The sequence below is a fragment of the Madurella fahalii genome (assembly GCF_045866475.1).
Source record: "Madurella fahalii IFM 68171 DNA, scaffold_2, whole genome shotgun sequence".
NCBI lineage: Eukaryota > Fungi > Ascomycota > Sordariomycetes > Sordariales > Madurella > Madurella fahalii.
This window is the reverse complement of record NW_027263972.1, coordinates 5,721,350-5,739,974: the sequence shown is the minus strand read 5'-3', so window position 1 is coordinate 5,739,974 and position 18,625 is coordinate 5,721,350. Positions and strand designations below refer to the sequence as shown.

Here is an 18,625-nt window from a genome sequence, read left to right as displayed (position 1 = left end):
TTCCGTCGGATATTGCGCGACCAGATCGCGCTTTCTGTGCCTCTTGCACAGCCGAGAGTGAAGTGGCCTTGAGCCAGGCATCATTTGGCACCGTTTGGCTGTTTCGGCCAAATCCTGCCATGCTTGAGGACCTGTTGCCTACGATGCCGTCTCAACCACTTACAACAACCTCTTCGCGCGCCATCACTGCCTCGCCTTTTGTTGACACATCGACATAGCACATCGCGTACATGCTGGGAGTGAGCCATGCCCTTTCTCTTCTCCTATGTCTGCGATTTGCTCCAACGCCTGGATGACAACCGACTTGCCCGCTCAGGCTTGAGGAGCAATGCAACCATCATTCAGGAATGGTTCAAGGCGCACCAGGCACTGCTCTACCGTGACGACCATGACACGGCGGCCTTGCTTTCGGCACTGCTCCCAGAGAAGAGGACCGACAGAGTCTATTTTATTCGGGAGAAGAAACTTCAGACTGTAATTGGGCGAGCGCTGGGCCTGGGCCGGTCTCGCATCGCACAGCTCGCAAGATGGAGCAACCCTGAAGCGCGCACTGACCTGGCTGAGTCTGTCGAGAGCATTCTCAGGGAGACGGTAGGTTTTCCAAGACTGTTCGTTTAGGCTAGCACTAAACTTCAAGCAGCCAAATCCCATATTTCCGAGTGATAAGGGGGTCACCGTGGAAGAAATTGATAAACTTCTCCACGCCATCGCATCGACATGCCGATTTAGCTCGCCGGCTGTGCGCAGCTCAGCTTCCGAAAACCGCCTTGCAAACCAGGAGCTTGAGCTCGGAGAGTTGTACAGGCGACTTTCTGCCAGAGATGCCAAATGGCTGACTCGTCTCATCCTGAAGAATTACGAGCCGGTCATTGTTGACCAGCGGGTGGTTTGCCAGAGTTACCACCCACTTCTTCCAGCAATCCTGGACGTCCAGGATGACTTGGCTGTTGCTGGACGCGTCTTGGACTCCCATAAAAGCACACGAAAAGCCGCGGAGCCGGAAGCCGGAATGAGCAAGCTTGCAGAGACGCTGAAGCCCACGTTAGGGGTGAAGATTGGCCGTCAGCCATGGATTAAAGGCCGGAGCATCAATCATTGCTTATCCATGATTCACGGAAGAATTAGCTGTGAGGAGAAGATGGACGGCGAATATTGCCAGATCCACATCGATCTCAGCAAAGGCTATGACTGCATCCAGATCTTCTCAAAGAGCGGAAAGGACAGCACAAGAGACCGCTTTGCCCTGCACGAGTATGTCGTCTTTTCATATGGTGAAGCAATGCCACTGACAAGATGATAGCTCGATTCGAAAATCGCTGCAACTCGGGCAGCCTTCCTGTCCTTTGAAGAAAGGCTGTATTCTGGAGGGCGAACTCGTGGTCTACAGTGACAAGGTAATGCACCCGAGTGACCCCCTGACCCGAAACTGCAGAGGCTCATTATTCCCAGCACTCCAAAATCCTCGACTTTCACAAGATCAGGAAACATGTGTCGAGGTCCGGAAGCTTCTTAGGGACGGATCAAGATTCCCAGTGCGTCTTTCGCCCCCTGTTGTGCTCCCAAGCATCTTGGTGCTGACCTAACAGACCTCATCCCTGGGAGCATCTCATGATTGTGTATTATGATGTGCTCATGGTCGATGACGAGTCCCTTCTGCTTGTTAAGCATTCGGAGAGGTTCCAGCGTCTGAAGGATCTCATCACTCCGGTTGCCGGCCGGTCTGCTCTCGTGAAGCGGGATGTCATTGATTGCGGTAGGCGGTCCGCCGCATCTGACCTGCGCCGTGCTTTTGCCAAATGCATTACTGCACGCGGAGAGGGGCTCGTCCTCAAAATGGATGATCCCTACTTCGATTGGGGTCCCTCTCGGCGACCTTACAGCTGTTGCGCAATCAAGCTCAAGAAAGAATACATTGGCAATTTCGGGGATATCGGCGACTTTGCCGTTGTCGGCGCGCGCTTTGATGCTGCGAGAGCCCGAACCTACAACATCCCCAGGCTTAAGTGGACCCATTTCTACGTCGGGTGTCTTGAGAATAAAGACGAGGTGCGGCGGTTTGGGAAGCAGCCACGATTCGTCGTCACGAATGTCGTCGAGCTTAACGCAACACAACTCGAAGCCTTCATCTTTTCTGCCAACCCAGAGTATGTCCCAACGGAGAAGAACACGGCAATTTCATTGAGAATCGAGCCCGGGATTGATAACGGAAAGCGCCCGTCGGTAATTTTTCCAACGCCGCCGGTGGTCGATCTCCGCTGCTTCTCCTTTGACAAGGAGGGCAACACGGGATTCTGGAGCCCCAGGTTTCCATCCGTTACCAAAATCCATTGCGACAGGACTTACCGCGACGCGCTCTCGTTTGCAGAACTTCAAGACATGGCCGTCAAAGAGAAGGAGGTGCCTCCGCCTGATGACAGCCAAGAGCTTTTGGGCTGGATCGCTGCTCTGGAAAACTCTGAACTCAGAGTCGCCGGCGACGAAACAAGCCAATCGACCGCGTCCACGGCTACGGCGCCCGTGACGCCTTGCCGCCAATCGTCGCAACCAGGCCGACAAGGCATTTTGTCTACTCCAACTTCGCCAACGGCCAAGGGGCCGGGTTCTACGAGAGAGCATCAGGCCATTCCGGTCGGCAGGCAGCCGATGACCCCGAAATCGTCCGCCATTCAGGCTCCTGGATCAACAACCTCAGGCCTAGTTGAAAAGAAGCAAGTCGCTCTGGGACAGAAGCGGCCATATGAAGCATCATCACAGAATAACACGCAAGAGAGGATGAAGACGCGGAGGTGCTCGAGCGATCACATCTCCACATTCCCTTCGTCGCAGAGGCTCATAGATACCCGAGCAAGTCCCTCACGGCGACATAGCACGGCCAATTTGCCTATGCCGAGACTGTCCACTTCAACTTCGATGCGCCGGTCCTACTCGGAGAACAAGGACGCAAGAGCGCATGACACTGCCCAACACTCCGTGCAGGCTTCACAGTCATTCCAGGGGATCCTTGCTTCCATGCCTGCTGCCTCACCACCTCCTTCTACCGAGGCAAACAGCGCTTCCACAGGAAGGACCGGCATCACCGCACCCCAGCTCGCTACGATACCCCGCGAGACAAACCCCGGAAGATGCCGCTACCTTCCCGAGTCATGCGAGCTCTCCACGTACTCTTTCTTACTCTCGCCATGTATCTCGCACTTCCCCTGGGTGACGGAGAACCTGCTTTCTGTCCACGGCGTGACAAACTTCATCCAAGACCCCAAAGCCTGGCTCAAGAAGAACATCAGCAATAGCAGCAGCAGCACAGCGGAGAAGACGGGTCGACGGCAGAAGAAAATTGTCCTGGTCGATGCGCGGCGGATTGAGGCTACTGACGTTTTCCTCCGCTCAATTCAGGATACAAAGCTGACACGCCGGAACGGTGAGCGGGAGTATGTGCCTATCTTTGACTGGCGGGTGCTGGAGACTCTTGTGGAAGAGGAGAGGAGGTGCAAGCATAACAGGGAGAAGCCGGGTGAGCGGTTTGATCTGGCTAGTGGGCACGGCGTTTGGAGGAGATTTTGGGTCGGGTTGGCCTAAGGGGGAGAGAGATTCATGTGGGATATAACGACTTGAGGGTTGGTTGGGTTTACCGACAGGAATGACGGTAGTTGCCGTTTTACATGAGAGCATCAAGTGGGATAACCGGAATCCTGGCTCACATGGTATCCGAGCATTGTGACGGCAAGGACCGGCTTTGCCAAGCGCCGATTCGTAAGACGGTTGAGTTGGACGAATCTGGGGCCGTTCGGGTATCTTATCAATCGAGAAATATTTTGGGGGAGGGAGAGGGGGACTTCCCCTCGTTCTGGCTTCGGCTCCGTGCTTTCAGCATCCCGCCATTGCGGTTTACCCATCCGCAATGCCGGTCTACTCTCCAAGACGGGCAAGGCCAATATTGGCTTCTGGGTTGCCAATTTATAGCACGCAGTACAGATGGCACAATACATAGCTCGACAGCGGCGTTGAGGGGCCGGCCAGAACCTTCTCTGCGGAAGTGGGTCAGGAGCAGCTACCGCGCATTCGCCGAACTCACTCACCGAGTTGATGCAGATATAGCTTAGTTTTTTTAGCTCCCGAGAATTGACTATATCGGTCGCCTTTTTTCTGTCTGTATTTCTTCTCTGCCTCTATCTCGTCCCATCTGTGAAAGTCAGACGGAGTGGCAAGTCGGGAAATTTTTGCATCACTCTCCTCTCAACAGAGACCCACTCTCACACTAATGACTCCTTCAGACGACCACCTTGACGAAGAAGCGACGAAAAATGTCGACTCGGAACGGAGGCCCGACCCCGACGGCGCCCCGCCGGCCGACCGATGGGGCCGCATCCGGGATGTCCTCCGCAAAGCGGCGGCGTTTGGCCGGGTCGAGCTCAGGGGTGTCACCCCGATTCCAGTCAAGGAGCGGACGGTGGAGAGAACCATCAACGTTTTCACGCTATGGTGGTCCATGAATGCAAACATCTTGCCGTGAGTAATAGTTGGACGTCTGCGTAGGGGGGGGGTGGGGCGTGTGGCCTAACATGTCATCAGAATCGCCTTTGGCATGCTCGCGCCCGTCTACGGGCTCGACCTCCGAAACAGTGCACTAATCATCCTGTTCTTCACTCTCCTAACTACCATCCTACCCGCATTCATGTCCACCCTAGGGCCCAAGACCGGCATGAGACAGATGGTGCAGGCGCGGTACAGCTTTGGGTGAGGAGATCCGTCTCTTGCAGCCGACAGACCACTAACGCACGCAGGCGTTACCTCGTCTCCATCCCCGTCCTGCTCAACCTCGCGACCGTCACAGGCTTCTGCGTCGTCATGGCGGTCATCGGCGGGCAATGTCTCTCGGCCGTAGCCGACGGCACGTTGAGCGTCACCGTCGGCATCGTCATCACGGCCCTGCTCACCCTGGTCATCTCCTTCTGCGGCTTCCGTGTGCTGCACGTCTACGAGCGATACGCCTGGATCCCGGCGCTCATCGCCATCACCATCGCCGCAGGCGCCGGCGGCAAGGAGCTCCGCAACCAAGTAACCTATGACCCACCGCGCGCCTCATCCGTCCTCTCGTACGGCATGATCGTGGCCTCGTACATGATCCCCTGGGCCTGCCTCTCCTCCGACTTCACAACCTACCTCAAGCCCGACACCTCCTCGTTCGTGATTCTCCTCCTCTTACTTCCCCCCTCTACCCACCCACAAACCAAACCAAACCAAACCAAACCAACTAACCAAAACCCAGCTTCAAAATCTTCCTCTACTCCTACCTAGGCCTCTCTCTCCCCCCAACCCTCCTCATGACGCTCGGCGCAGCGATCGGCAACGCCGTGCCCAACAACGCGCGGTGGCAGGCCGCGTACGACGAGACGCTGGTGGGCGGGGTGCTGGCGGCCATGCTGACGGCGACGGTGGGCGACGGCTTCGGCCGCTTCCTGGTCGTGCTGCTGGCCTTCTCGCTGCTGGGCAACCTGGCCGCGACCTCGTACAGCGTCACGCTCAACCTGCAGCTGCTCGCGCCGGGGCTCGCCCGCGTGCCGCGCTACCTCTTCGCGCTCGTCTTCGCCGCCGTCGTCATCCCCCTCGCCATCCGCGCCGCCGCCGACTTCTTCGTCAGCCTCGAGAACTTCCTCGCCCTCATCGGCTACTGGGCCTCGGCCTTCCTTGCCGTCGTGCTGGTGGAGCACTTTGTCTTTCGCGCGGGGGATTGTGTGCGCGGCTATGACGCCGACGCGTGGAATGATGCGCGAAGGCTGCCATGGGGGGTGGCGGCGCTCGGGTCTGCGGCGCTGAGCTTTGCGGTGGTGGTGCCCAGTATGGCGCAGGTGTGGTGGACCGGGCCGATTGCCGAGACGACGGGGGATATTGGGTTTGAGTTGGCTTTTGTGGTGACGGGGTTGTTGTATGTGGTGCTGAGGTGGGGGGAGAAGAGGTGGACGGGGAGGTGACCGGGGGGGAGAGAAAGGGAAGGGGAGAGGATTCAGCATGGTCTGGGCGGTACAGCAATTGTTGTGTAGTGCTATGATGAGCATGGCGTGGTACGGTTCCCAGGTCGTCCGGAACAGGGGAATGAGTGGCAATAACTATGACGGTCATGGGTAATTATGGCATGACATATCCGGGTAAGCAAGCTCGATTCAACAGAACGGTCCCGGTATGGCTTTCGCTGCTTGACTGCATATGACGGCCAAACGGAACACTAGGTTTAAGGCCTCATAAGTAGTCAAGACATACAGTACGCCACACCAAATCAACCCCTTAAATCCAAAATCACCATGCTCGTAGCCAACGCCGGCAGCAGCGGCACCGACAAGTTCCCGCCCTCCAGTTGCCACTGAACATTACCCCACGGCGTGCTCGCGATGACAGTCGCATTCGGCACGGGAACGTACACACCCCCCTCGATATCGACATACCCCCCATTCGCCACGCTGACCAGCATCTGTCGGCCCATAACCCAGTACGACGCATCCACCACGTCCGTCCCGTTCGCCTCGACCCGGATGGGATTCGGCCTGTCCCCGCCAACGATGAATTCCACGACGGGCGACTTGGTGACCACGCTCGCCAGCTCTCCATGCGCCGCCGCCAGCGTCTCGCTGGTCGGCCACAGCCACGAGATGATCCCCTGTGCGCCGTGGTTGAACGCCAGCACGTTCATCACGTGCTCCTCCTCAGCCGACGGGTCCCGGAGCCAGTAGTCCTGGCCGTGGAAGCTCTGCGGGTTGTGCGCCTTGGTCTTGGGCCAGAGACCCAGCCATCGCTCGTAGGTCGCTAGATCGTCGAGGCGGCTGGGCACGTCCTGCACGGTTCCTTCGCAGTTATCGCAGCCGCTGTTTTTTCCCAGTCATGTCACGTCAGCCAATACTGTTCCCGGTTCCTATTGGGCTAGTTTCTTGGGGAGGGGGGAAATCCGGCAGTACATACCAGTCGCCGTAGGTGGTGTTGCATTCGGTGCCCCATTTAGACCACGTTGAGTTGATCCCTATCGGGTAAACGTCTTCCATGAGGAAGTCGGCGCCGGCCGAGTACTCGGCGAAGTAGTAATTCTGGCAGTTGAGGGTGATGGCTACCGGGTGGTAAGGGTCAAGTCTACGGATGAGTGCGTGCGCGGCGAGGGGCGCCGAGAAAGGATCCTGCCAGCCGTCCGGTCTAGTGGCAGTACGTTAGAGAGACTCCTTGGGAGAGAACTTGAGGGACATAAATACTCGTCGGCACTCCAGTAGGCAAAGATTGCTTCGGCGTTGCGTGCCGCCAAGACGTTCTCCTCGACGTAGGTCAAGTTCTTGTAGCCTTCTCGTAGGTTGTACATGAAGCGGAGGTTGATCTTGTCCATGTAGGCAAACATGTCGGCTGAGTCGCGGTAGATGGTCAGGGGCGTCATGGCGTTGAGGCCTAGGTCGGCGTACTGCTGGATCTCGGTGGTGTTGTTGTTCCTGAGGAAGCCGTCGTGCGAGGCATAGAAGCCGTAGAAGAGGAGCGGCTCGAATCTGTGGTTCGAGGCGGCATTCTTGAACCACAGACCACCCTTGAGGTTGTCGATCCGCGTAACGCTGCCGTTCTGTTTCTCAGGGAGGTAGTAGAGCGAGGTTGTGGCCGTCCAGGTCGGAGTGCCCCCTTCGGGCGCGCCGTATAGGACAACCCTGATGGGCTCTAGACTCGGCTTCAGACGTGACAGTTCGAAGCGGAAGAGATTCCCCGTTGAGTTGACGGGCACCGTATTCTGGACGATAGGATCGTCGTTCTCGACAAGATTGATGGAGAAGATCAGCCGGTTGGCCCACCTGGTTGTGCTCGTGGTGTTGGGCCAAGGCGTGCCGTGGTAGCGCGAGAACTCAGCATTGACCACAAATTCGCCATATTCTTCGCTATCTAAGTAGAGACTGTATCGCGGCTGGAACTGGACATGCAAGAGCGGAGGGCCCGGGACGGGGTTGGGAGGCAGCGTCTGGCCACCGGGGTCAAAATTCGGGTACCTGGGCCGAGTCAGTGGCCGCTCGTGCTCCGCGGGATCTGAGATCTGGAGAGCGTCGACTCACCCGGCTTCATAAACCTTACCGCACCATCGCGGCCAGTCAGGGTGAAGTCCCGTCTGTTGGCAATTGGCTGTGGTCGCGATGGCTGCCACCAACCATGACCGCCAAAACTGGGACCAGGCCATATTTGAGGCGCCCGTATACTCAGTGATCAGGATCGACAGCGGGGTCGAGAGGGGGTGACACGACCTTTAAGCTGCGAGGTTCCTTTGGAGCTCTGGGCCCGTCCTTGAATTGCCTACATACACCCACTTTACCCGCAATGTAGGAACCGCGATGCAAGACGCTGCGCTGCGCAACAACCGTGCTTGGCGAGTCTTGGTCAATCGGGGGTTGCATTCCCGTCAAGTCCCATCCTGTGCCACGATACCCGTACAAGCCCACATTCCCCCTGAACTGCGCGCCTAGACAGGCGACGCCATGTTCGCCAGAACCACTCTGTATCCGTCTGGGTCCTCGAATGTCTTGCCATTGCGGTCCCAGTAGGGATTGAAGCTCGCGACAGCCGCGAAACCACTACCTTCCATCCGCGACACCGCCGTCGCATATGCTCCGTCATCGGGAAGATAAAAAACCAAGAGGTTGTCTTGAGTAGGAGCTCCGCCGACGCCATGACCGCGTTTCCGCGTGAATTCCAAGTGGTAGCCGGCCGATTTGTGGCCCAGTATGATCCCATCAAAACCCTCGTGGTCGGTAAAGCCACCCAGGACCTCGAATCCTAGACCGTCGCGATAGAATGGCACCAGCCTGTCAAGGTCGTCAGTGGGGCGCGCAATGCGGAGATGAGCCACGCTGAGGGCCATGAGTAAGTCGAGATCGGATGATTGCCCAAGACAGTCCCGACAATGACCTCACTCATGATCTTACTGCGCAGTAGCTCAAGCCGATCCAAACGGATGCCGCACCGGTCGGCCACCGAGAAACGATGAATGGGGTCAATGGCTTTGTTCCTGACGATAGCCAGGAACATCCCCCGAGAACCCACAGACAAAGAGCAGAGCATTGCCCGGCTGGGGATGGCCTTGTGGAGCGATCACGGCATCTGCAAGGGTAGCCGAAGCCCACTAAAAATAACGCCCGGCCAAGCCACGGTGCCGGGACCAACCAGCGGGCTGGATCGGCGACAGCGCCATGCGGAACGCGCAAGCTCCCGTCGCAGGTTCGGACTAAAACCATGCCATCGCCGGCGCTCGCTTCATGGACTATTATCGCTGCAATATTTCCCTTACCTGTCGCCCGCCGACCGTCGTCCACATTCCAACAACTCAGTCAACCCGACGACATCTCAGACTCTGAACCGACGGCACCTGTGAGACTCTGACAAACCTCCCTCCCCCGCCGCCATGGCCCCAGCCCAACACCCTGCGACGAGCATCCTCAACCTCGCCCGGTCCGCCGCGCCGCACGTCGTCCGGACCACCGGCGCGGTCGTCCTCGCCCGGCGCGACCTCACCGTCAACGACGCGCAAAAGGTCACCCTCGGCATCATCGCCGCCTACATCGTCGTCATCGCCCTGCTGTGGAACCTTCCCTATGTGCGCTGGGTCCTATGGCCGTTCAAGGTAAGAAACCTCCAGCTTCCCTCGTCCCCCTTCACGACAACATCATCATCATCAGTATTATAATTCCTAACCATACCCCCTCTTCGGCAGATGCTCGTAATAGCCTTCCACGAGTTCGGGCACGCCATCACGTGCGTGTTGACGGGCGGCCGGGTCAAGTCGATCAGCCTGGACCCGCGCGAGGGCGGCGTGACGCACATGCAGGGGGGCCGCAACGCCATCACGCTGCCGGCGGGCTACCTGGGGTCGTCGCTGGTCGGGGCGCTGCTGACGTTCGCCGGGTTCAACATTAACGCGAGCAAGATCGCCAGCATCGCCGTGGGCGCCTGCTTCCTGCTGACGCTCTGGTGGGGCCGCCGCGACTGGCTGACCATCGGCACCATCCTCGCCGCCGTCGGCCTGCTCGTCGGCTGCTGGTTCATCGCCCACGCCGAGGCGCTGCGGTTCGTCGTGCTCTTCATTGGCGTGATGAGCTCGCTTTATAGTGTTTGGGATATCGTGAGTATCTCCTCACCCTTCGCACCCCCACCTACTCCCCCTTTTTATTATGGGCCCGTGGCTCTTGTTCTGCTATGTATGCGTGGATTGCTCACAGAGTCGGAACCAGTGCGACGATCTCATCCTCCGCAAGGTCAACAGCTCGGACGCGAGCGTCTTTGCCAAGCGCTACGGCGGCTCGTCCCAGTGCTGGGGCGTCATTTGGTCCATCATCTCCCTGTGTTTCATGGCGGCTGGTATCGTGGCCGGCATCGCGGCCTTCCCGCAGTCTGCTGAACAGCAGAGGGAGGACTCGCAGCACTTTATTCCTACCAAGTTTTGAGCGGCGATTTTCAAACAGCGTTTCATTTCTGCGTCTTGGTATCGGTATCTGCGGCAAGCCATTCAGCTAGGACATTGGGGATTTTACACTGGAAGGCGTTGGGAGAAGGGCAGGTTTTTGATGAGTTTGATGATACCCGCGGTGCTTTTGCGGAGGGGATAATTTTACCGCTTGGATGATGCCCCGCCCATAATGTGACTGATAAAAGTACATTTCTGCACACGAGGATGCCTGTAATTCGGGAGCTGGCTCGAAAGAGATGGGAATAAGGAGAGAAACAGGCATCCAGTGTTACGGTACTAGTAATAGAATGCTGGTAATACCTTGAGCAAATGCTTGGTCTCCGTGACGATTGACCGGGATGGTTCCCTTAACAGCCAAGTCTAGCTAGACATTTGACACATGAGTCGAGAAAAGGAATCTCGGAAAGGTATGCTTTTCCCTATGCATGCAGCGAAAAGAAAACTGCAGAGATCAAGCCTGTAAGCCCCAACGCCTGTACATAAAACGGAACAAGCAGGTCCCTATCTACGCCAGCTGCTCGAATGAACCACCACCCAACGGCCACCTAGGTGTCCATGCCAAATCCTATCGATGCCCTCGCTCTCAGACCAGCCGCAGGCTTCCGGCCACGCACACTCAACGTCCCTGCCCAGGATCCCACGGAATGCTCTATGTATGGATGACCGCCGAACGAGTAAGGAAAAATGAAAGGAACTCTCGCGAGAACTGACTAACCGTGATAACCATTCCCGTCCATAGTGATTGATTATGACACCCCCCTCAACCATACTTTCCCGCCGAGACCATTTATGAGAAGAAACGATCAACTCCTTCACGAAGAGAAAGGACGTAACATCTACTCGCCTTTGACCTTGAACCCTTTCCCTGCCTTCTCAAACAGATTGTCAAAAGAAGACTTGATCTGCGCTCTTGAACACTTGGGATGGTCCGCGGCAAAGAACTCAATCACGCCAATCTTGCTGAGGTTGGGCATCCTGCGCACGATATTCTTCAGCGCCTCCTGTAAATCGGGTGGCAACGGCTGCTGCGACTTCTTCACGCCCCCGCCTCCTCCGCTTCCCGGGTTGAGAGCCTGGAACGCGTCTGACGGTGTAGTGGATGGCGCCGTCTTGTTACCACGCGCATCCTGGATAGATTTCGACGAGGTAGGACCGTGACCTGCAGCGGCGGACGTGGACGCGCTCGATTTCTCACTTTCTGCGGCCGTCTTCGGTTTCGGCGCCTCCCAATAGGCTGTAGAAAAGGGATCGATGCTGTGATGGTGCTCGAGCGATTCTGCAGATGCTATTAGCGATCAAGCCCCCCGGCGATGCTCACTTCGTGGGCTTACCGAGGATGTACTCCATCCGGTACTTGAACATCTTTGGCTGTGTGTTGAACCGGTTGCGGCTCTCCCAACAGAGTCCACTGCTCTCGGGCTCCATGCCGCCAGAGAACACCATCCGCGCAGGACCAACATCCTCAGAGTCATCCAGGAAGTCCGCCATGTCCTCGTCGTTGTCTGCCTCGTCCTCCTCGTCGTCTAGGTCATCCACGTCTTCGCCATCCTCTTCCTGCCACTCGGCCTCCGAGTCATAGTCGTAGTTGAGGGGAAGGAGATCCCGGGACGTGGGTTTCCTGGCGAGCTTCCGCAGGCTTGTCACGCCGGGCGGCAGGCCACTGATGGTGCCGATATAGGGCGGTCTCACATCTTCCCTGAACTTGATCGATTTCACTGGCACCAACCTCAGAGCCTCCCTAGTATGAAGGATCTGCGCGTTCTGTGACTCTGTGGTGAGGTCGATAGGTGTGTTTGATGTGACGCCGTGGAACTCGGCCATGATCTTCCGGACGCTCGGATAGACGCGGCCACGACGGCCTGAGTATGGGATCTGAAGGGTATCTAAGGGGCTGAAGCGGAGCGGCGCTTCACCCCGCTTGCCTTCCACATACTCGTCTAGGATCTTGGTCTTGGCCGCCCTCGTCTCCTCGTCCATCTCGAAAAGATTCTTAGCAAGTCGGACGTGCTCCTTGACGAAGAACGGCTTGAACATCTGCTCGTAGAGTGACGTCTCCTTCGGTGCAGCATCCGTAGAAGCACCTGCTGCAGTTGCTTCGTCGCCGTTCAACGTTTTCAGCGATGGAGTCTCCTTCTTGGGTGTAACCGGCGCCGTCTTGAACATGCTGGTGAGCTTCATTTGGCTGCGTGCCTTTTTGGCCTCTTCTTCCTCTTTCTCGCGCTTCTTCCTCTCCTTATCGGCGGCCTTGGCAGCCTTCTGTTCGGCCTTCTGTTTCTCCGCCTCTTCTTTCTCACGCCGTTTCTTCTCACGTTCGGCCTCCCGCTCCTTCTTGCGAGCTTCGTCGGCTTCAACCTTTGCTTTCCTCTCTTCGGGGGTCAATCTCTTCTTCTTTAGCGGCTCGCCGGTCGCCGTCTGCGCTGCATCCTTGGCCATGGCTGCTGATTTTGGGAGAGGTGACGTGGTGGCTGGTGGCACATTCGCGACCCGGCCGGGGGTCGGGTTAGGAGAAAGCGAGTTCCTATCAAGTGGGCTGCTTCCTGACTCGGTCAGGCCGGGACTGCTCTTTGCGGGAGAAGATGCGGGAGAAGAAGCGGGAGCCTTAGCGGACGCAAATGGAATGTCGTTTTCCTCTGCACGCGTGACGGTCAGTTGAGCGCCAAAGTGTGGCGGCAGGCGCAGAAGCCATCCCGGGTTGTTACTTACTGTCGCTCAACGAATGGAAGTTTACAGAATCACTCTCCTCTTGCTTTGAAAAATCCTCGTGAGATCTCTTCCGGGAAGTCGGATCCCGCTCCTCAACGTTAGCAGACATTGTGAGAAGAGGCATCGGGTAAGCAACCCTCGCACGTCGACAAGCAGGCAAAATGCGACAAATCTAACAATGAGGGGCAGGCGAGAACGACAGAAATTATGAGATCGCCGTAATCGACCGGCCCTGCTCAGTAAGGTTGAAGATGGCTGGATTGGTTCAATTGGACATCGCGTGGCAGTTGAGTGGTTGAGTGGTTGGAGGTGGAGTTGCTTCTGGTTTGACGGGGGTCGAGGCAAGTATAGTAATTGGTGAACCTGGGCTGCTGTTCGCTTGGGGAAGCGCGTCTCGGTCGCGAGTCCTTATTAAACCGTGCGCGTTACGCGTCATTACTTAGCTCCCTTCTGTGGCGTTACTGTGGCGCTACTGTGGCTGGGCCTGGGTAATTATTGGCAAATGACATGCTACCGACGTGGACCCCTGGATCCCAAATCGAGAAACACGCCCACCTCTCCCTTCCAGGTCAGCCCTGCCCGAGCATCTAGCGACGGATGATGGGTATCCGCCACTTATTAGATGTTGAACACCTTGGCCAGTGACTTCCATGGTTTTATAAGCATAGCGAAGACAAGTTTGGCCGCGTTATGTACTCTGTAATTCAAAGCGGTACAGTCCTGGCGTACAAGAGCCGCAGGCTGCTGTTTCTTTTACCGCACTGTGCAGACCCCCGAGGCATCGGATCGGGCAAGACGTCGCAACTAAATCGCTTATTAACACGGCTTACTATAGCATGTCCGTGCCAGACACACTAATGCAAGGCTGTCGAGCTATCGAGCCGTCGCGATGTAACTGCCGCAGGAAACGATGACGGCCTCAGCGTTGCACTATAACGGCCACTCTTATAGGATCAACTTCCAAGGAAGCAGCCCCGCAAGAATCCCGCCAAGTGCCACGAAGCTTCCAAGGTTTCTCAGATCACGTCCTGATGCTTCCAAGAAACAGAACGCATCAAATCTCTCTTGCTGTCGTCATTCATTCCTTGAACAATTCGAGGGGGTTTCCAAACCGGACTTGCGAGACCGAGCGACCTGAGGCACTAGGGATTCACGCAACAGTAACCCGCCAGGTGGCAGTGATATTGGTATCTTGGATTCAAATTACCCTGTCCTGCTCACGAGCCCTTCCGTGTTTTTCACTCCCGGTTTCGAACGCGCTCCGACACTGCCAATCACCACATCTTGCTTCCATCCGGGGGAGTATTATTAGGTGCGAACCACGTGCTTGGGAGCAGCGAGTGGCCAGAGAACAAGAACGAACGTGATCCACGAGATTTGACGTCGGAAGTGACCGAGATTGATGAACGGCGCTAAACATGACCTCAGCAAGATAGGTCCCCAGCGCTAGCGTATGCGGGCTCAAATGGGTATGGTATGCGTCGAAAGCGGTAGGATAGTAGATGAGGCTCAAAAGGAAGCCAATACAATCGGCAGCGGAGTTTGGGATCCTGTCCCCTATGCCGTTTGCTACCGGAAACACCCTTCCATCCTTAGTCCGGGTTCGCAATGTACAGTCGGCTCGCGCCCAGCGTCATCGTCCGCTCGTCCACACTTCCCCGCCGTCTAAGCTCGTCGGCGCTCTTGACGCTCTTCTCGCGCGTGACCGTGGCGTGCTTCAGGCTATTATTCGCAAGGTGCGGCCCGCTGACAGTGAGGTCCGGGACGTTGTCCAGCCGCTCCCCGCTGCTACCACTGCCAAAGCTCCTTGCTTTCCCGCTGGCCGAGTCATCTCCGGCGAGTGCCGGCTCGCCCTGCTTCATGTCCTCGGCCAGAGAACCTCTCCGCTCTGGCGTGTCGCCTGGGCTCCACTTCGCGGCCCCACCCTGCGAATTCGCTGGCCCGAGACCTCCGGACGAGCGATACGGCATCGCTCTCCTGCCGCTGGCGATGCTGTTCCGTCCAGAACTGCCTGTCCGACGATGGTGCATCCTCTGCGTGACAGCATCGTCGTCGTCGCTCTCCTCCCCTTCTACCTCGGTCGCGCTAAGCCGAAGAGGGACACCGCCTACACCGTTGAAATTGTTGCCTGGAGAATAGTCGACCACGGTGTTTTTGCCGTGGTGGCGGATTTTAGCAGCCACTCTCGTACCTGTAGAGCTAAGCCCGGTAGAAGTTCGCCCGGTACCAACATTGGGTCCCAGACCCAGGCCGCTGCCCGATCCCACAATCTCGCGGTTCGCCCGCATCTTGGCCGCCCGCTGTTGCGCGAGCAGCCTGGGGTCCTCGTATTGCGCGCGGTCGCACCACACGGTGGCCTTTTGTTTCCTGAGGAGCGCGACGTAGCCAGAGGACTGCGGCGAGCCAGGAGCATCGCCTGACCGGCTAGACGTGGACCTCCTGATATCTATCGTGGGCGACGTCCTGTACGCCGGGGGGGGCGCCATCCCCCCGCTCGAGACGGTGCTGAACGTGTTGACGCTGGGCGAGCGGCGCTGGTGGTTCCCTTGAGGTTGGACAAGATGCATCTGCGGTTGGTAGCTGTGGGAGGGAACGGGTGCCTGCATGGGAGCGGGAAAGGTATTTGAAGACGTTGTCCGCGTGCGGCTATGCGTATAGGCCGCATGGCTTGCAGGGTCCAATGGGGCCTGTCGTTGGCGCGCCCATTGGGGATCCATCTCGGCCGGCCACGGGCGGGACATGACCGAGACGCAAGGCGAAGGCGGAAGGCGGAATGAGTCGAGACCGATTTTGCGAGCGCTTCCGGCAAAGGTGGTCGTGTTGGCGAAACAAGCCGTGCGATCGGCGCTGGTTGGAACACCTAACTGGGAGTGCAGCTGGTGGGTTTTGTTGAGGAGGACAGAGCAACCCCAACCGACGCTAGCAGCGATTGAGTTGTGGCAGACGACCGACGCGACTGTTTAGCGCAGCGGCCGGCCCGTAGAGCGACGCAGAGGAATGCAGGCAGTCCTGGCAATTTTGATGCTGCTCCGGCAAAACAGCTCACGTCCTGAGGATGGTGTTCGGTTGGAGCGAGCTGTGCGTGCAAGGAGGCGGCGGGACGCGACTCAAAAAGGTCAGAAAGTGAAAGCCGCACCAGGGGGGAGTTCGGCCAAACTTGGCGCTCCCACGTTGCATGCCCTGCTGAAGGCCCTTGCCCGATGATGTTATGCTGTGGAGATGATCCGAGCGCCGGCACCACAGTGAGCAAGGGCCGCCTGACAGCCCAACTCAGGTTCTGTTCCTGGGTTGGCCTTGCGCGTGGCCATCTACACGTACACAGTAAACCGCCCAGCGAGTGCCATTTTGCTCCTCCGCAGCTCTGTTCACTGATTTACTCCCCAGTATCCGACGGCGCCACGGCGTGGTCTGCAAATATCCAGCCGGCGCCAGAGGAGATTGCAATGTACTGCAACCCCTTGTTGTGGGACGGGGTGCCGAGAGCCAAGAGCGGGCTTTTGTCTCCAGCTGCTCTAGCCAGCCGAGGAGCGAAGAGGCGAGGATGATGCCAGGCACTCACCTCCGGAACGAAACAATGAACCAGAACTTTACTAATACTTTCGTGTTTGCCGATTGCACAAAGAATCAAGCAGAAGTGTCTCCGTCGCGATCGGATGAGAACGGAGCGAACCTGCCGGTTCGCCCTCCCCGCCCTAGCTCAATTAGTGCTCGATGAGTGGGGGTGGATTGGTGGGGTTGATTTAGACGAAAGCAATTGAAATATCAGCCGAATCCCTTGATTATCTAAACCGATCATGGTTGAGCACCGCATCCTTCACAAACAATCCGCCACAAATCAAAGACTACACGGTATTTACGGCACCTCTCGAAACAACGCCCAGAGGCACAGACGCGATCCAAACACCATCGGACCCGGCGAAACCAACAAACATCAGCGGGATGCGAGACAGCCACTTCATCACGGCCACACTCGTCCGCCCACCGTGGCCGAATCTTCTGGACAAACCGCGGCTCGTTCTTGCCGCCCGGCCCGGTGCGTGGATTACCTTGTGAGCGGCCAGCGGGGGGCCAGAGAAGCCTGGTACCCAACATCAGCTTGTTGGTTGGTCGGGGAGCGAGTTATGCATTTGGCCCAAGCGCCCCGTGGGTCAGTTATGTCGTGCCCACCTGACATGCATGCCCTTCTCCGGCGAACGTGACACAAGTACCTTAAATAAGCTTATGGCAGGGGGCTTCCAAATTCGCTCCGTCTTCGCTCTTGTGTGAGACACAAAAAGCTTTTCAGCGAGGAGGACTCCGCCACTCCGCCACCATACTGGATTTAATAGACGCCGCCTGTAACGTTGCGGGGCTTTGAATGACTGGCGGTGCCAGGCGCTGCATCGACGAGATGAGCGCGGGAGCGAGAGGGTTCTGTGGGCGTTAGCCAACCAGAGCTCTTTCCAGCCTCGGCTGCGGTGCATGCAAGCGACGGCCTTGCGGGGGCGTGCGGGGGTCTTTCCGCTTTCGGCTTGGCCGCATCAATCCGATCACCGACCACTGAGCCGGGAGTATCCCGGATCGGAGCAGGACCGGCGGAGTATCCCTCGTGTGTCGGGCGCCGTCTTCCATTCGCTCAGGTGGCACTGGACGCGGCGGCAATGTCGCGACACGTCCCTACATAGCGTATCCCAGTGCTGCAGCTCAAGATCATGCCTCGGTCTCTTGGGAACGACTGCCCTTTGGCCAAGTCCGGCGCCAAGTCTGTCGGCACTTGGGTGTTGTCGCAGGCAAAGGAATCAAGCACTCTCGAGGCGTGACCGCTGCTGATGGTTATGAACAACCGGCTCTGTTGCCGGAGGGAACGGGAATGCCTGTTAAAGGCCCAGAATGCCCCCCCAAGCGACCAGCCAGATATTTCAAACACCTCGGCTGAGACATGCTTTAGCCCGCACCGCGCTTGATCGGGGTCGGCTGGTCGTGTCGACCACTTACTGGTTCGCACGGCCCGATTCAGCTCCCGATGTTCGTTCCTGTGCACAGCGACGCAAAGAGTTCGGCAACATCGTGCTGCCCCAGCTGTGCTCATGTCCGGCTGGGCAACTCGTCGCAAGAGGATATATATATTCCATTGGGCAGCCCAAGCCTTTGGGATGACGATGACAACCGCAAAAATAGCAAACAGGGATCCTTCCCTTGTGCGCTAACCAGGCTCGGCTAGCCCACTGTGGGTCGAAACCGCTGCCCTGGTTCTGATCAGTCGGTGCTCCCGCCTGTCAGGTACATAATTGCATTGTCCTGTCTGCCGCCGAGACCGCCTGAAGGAAAAAAAAAAAAAAAAGGTCGGATAAAAGCTGGGAATGCTTGATCACTGACCAATCCGCGAAAATTGGCTCTCTTGCAGCCCTCTCCTTCCTCCGGCCGCCTGCAAAAGGAGATGAATCACTGCGAATTGTGGAGCCGCCGACCAACTGAACTCTTATC

General features: G+C 57.5%; 7 protein-coding genes across 7 annotated transcripts; 3 read left to right on the top strand and 4 right to left on the bottom strand.

Annotated features, from left to right (window-relative positions):
• Positions 1-246: 246 nt before the first annotated feature.
• On the top strand, positions 247-3,573 carry MFIFM68171_04429 (ATP-dependent DNA ligase family profile domain-containing protein; the record flags this gene model as incomplete). The annotated part of the gene is made up of 5 exons (XM_071059849.1): positions 247-591; positions 641-1,251; positions 1,301-1,394; positions 1,450-1,532; positions 1,587-3,573. 5 exons carry the CDS (start codon positions 247-249, stop codon positions 3,571-3,573), a joined length of 3,120 nt encoding a protein of 1,039 aa, XP_070915950.1.
• A 682-nt stretch (positions 3,574-4,255) lies between these two features.
• On the top strand, positions 4,256-5,966 carry MFIFM68171_04428 (Purine-cytosine permease; the record flags this gene model as incomplete). Its single annotated transcript, XM_071059848.1, has 4 exons — positions 4,256-4,503; positions 4,567-4,731; positions 4,779-5,177; positions 5,264-5,966. 4 exons carry the CDS (start codon positions 4,256-4,258, stop codon positions 5,964-5,966), a joined length of 1,515 nt encoding a protein of 504 aa, XP_070915949.1.
• Positions 5,967-6,268: 302 nt separating this feature from the next.
• On the bottom strand, positions 6,269-8,179 carry MFIFM68171_04427 (Glycoside hydrolase subgroup catalytic core; the record flags this gene model as incomplete). The annotated part of the gene is made up of 4 exons (XM_071059847.1): positions 6,269-6,851; positions 6,946-7,170; positions 7,227-7,994; positions 8,058-8,179. 4 exons carry the CDS (start codon positions 8,177-8,179, stop codon positions 6,269-6,271), a joined length of 1,698 nt encoding a protein of 565 aa, XP_070915948.1.
• Positions 8,180-8,458: 279 nt separating this feature from the next.
• Positions 8,459-8,857, bottom strand: MFIFM68171_04426 (Glyoxalase; the record flags this gene model as incomplete). The annotated part of the gene is made up of 1 exon (XM_071059846.1): positions 8,459-8,857. One exon carries the CDS (start codon positions 8,855-8,857, stop codon positions 8,459-8,461), a length of 399 nt encoding a protein of 132 aa, XP_070915947.1.
• Positions 8,858-9,397: 540 nt separating this feature from the next.
• MFIFM68171_04425 (Peptidase M50B-like-domain-containing protein (Fragment)) lies at positions 9,398-10,436 on the top strand (the record flags this gene model as incomplete). Its single annotated transcript, XM_071059845.1, has 3 exons — positions 9,398-9,616; positions 9,707-10,114; positions 10,224-10,436. The coding sequence occupies 3 exons, from the start codon at positions 9,398-9,400 to the stop codon at positions 10,434-10,436; spliced, it is 840 nt and encodes a 279-aa protein (XP_070915946.1).
• An 859-nt stretch (positions 10,437-11,295) lies between these two features.
• MFIFM68171_04424 (Chromatin assembly factor 1 subunit A-domain-containing protein) lies at positions 11,296-13,286 on the bottom strand (the record flags this gene model as incomplete). The annotated part of the gene is made up of 3 exons (XM_071059844.1): positions 11,296-11,735; positions 11,791-13,089; positions 13,163-13,286. The coding sequence occupies 3 exons, from the start codon at positions 13,284-13,286 to the stop codon at positions 11,296-11,298; spliced, it is 1,863 nt and encodes a 620-aa protein (XP_070915945.1).
• Positions 13,287-14,754: 1,468 nt separating this feature from the next.
• On the bottom strand, positions 14,755-15,903 carry MFIFM68171_04423 (Chromatin assembly factor 1 subunit rlf2; the record flags this gene model as incomplete). The annotated part of the gene is made up of 1 exon (XM_071059843.1): positions 14,755-15,903. The coding sequence occupies one exon, from the start codon at positions 15,901-15,903 to the stop codon at positions 14,755-14,757; it is 1,149 nt and encodes a 382-aa protein (XP_070915944.1).
• Positions 15,904-18,625: the final 2,722 nt, after the last annotated feature.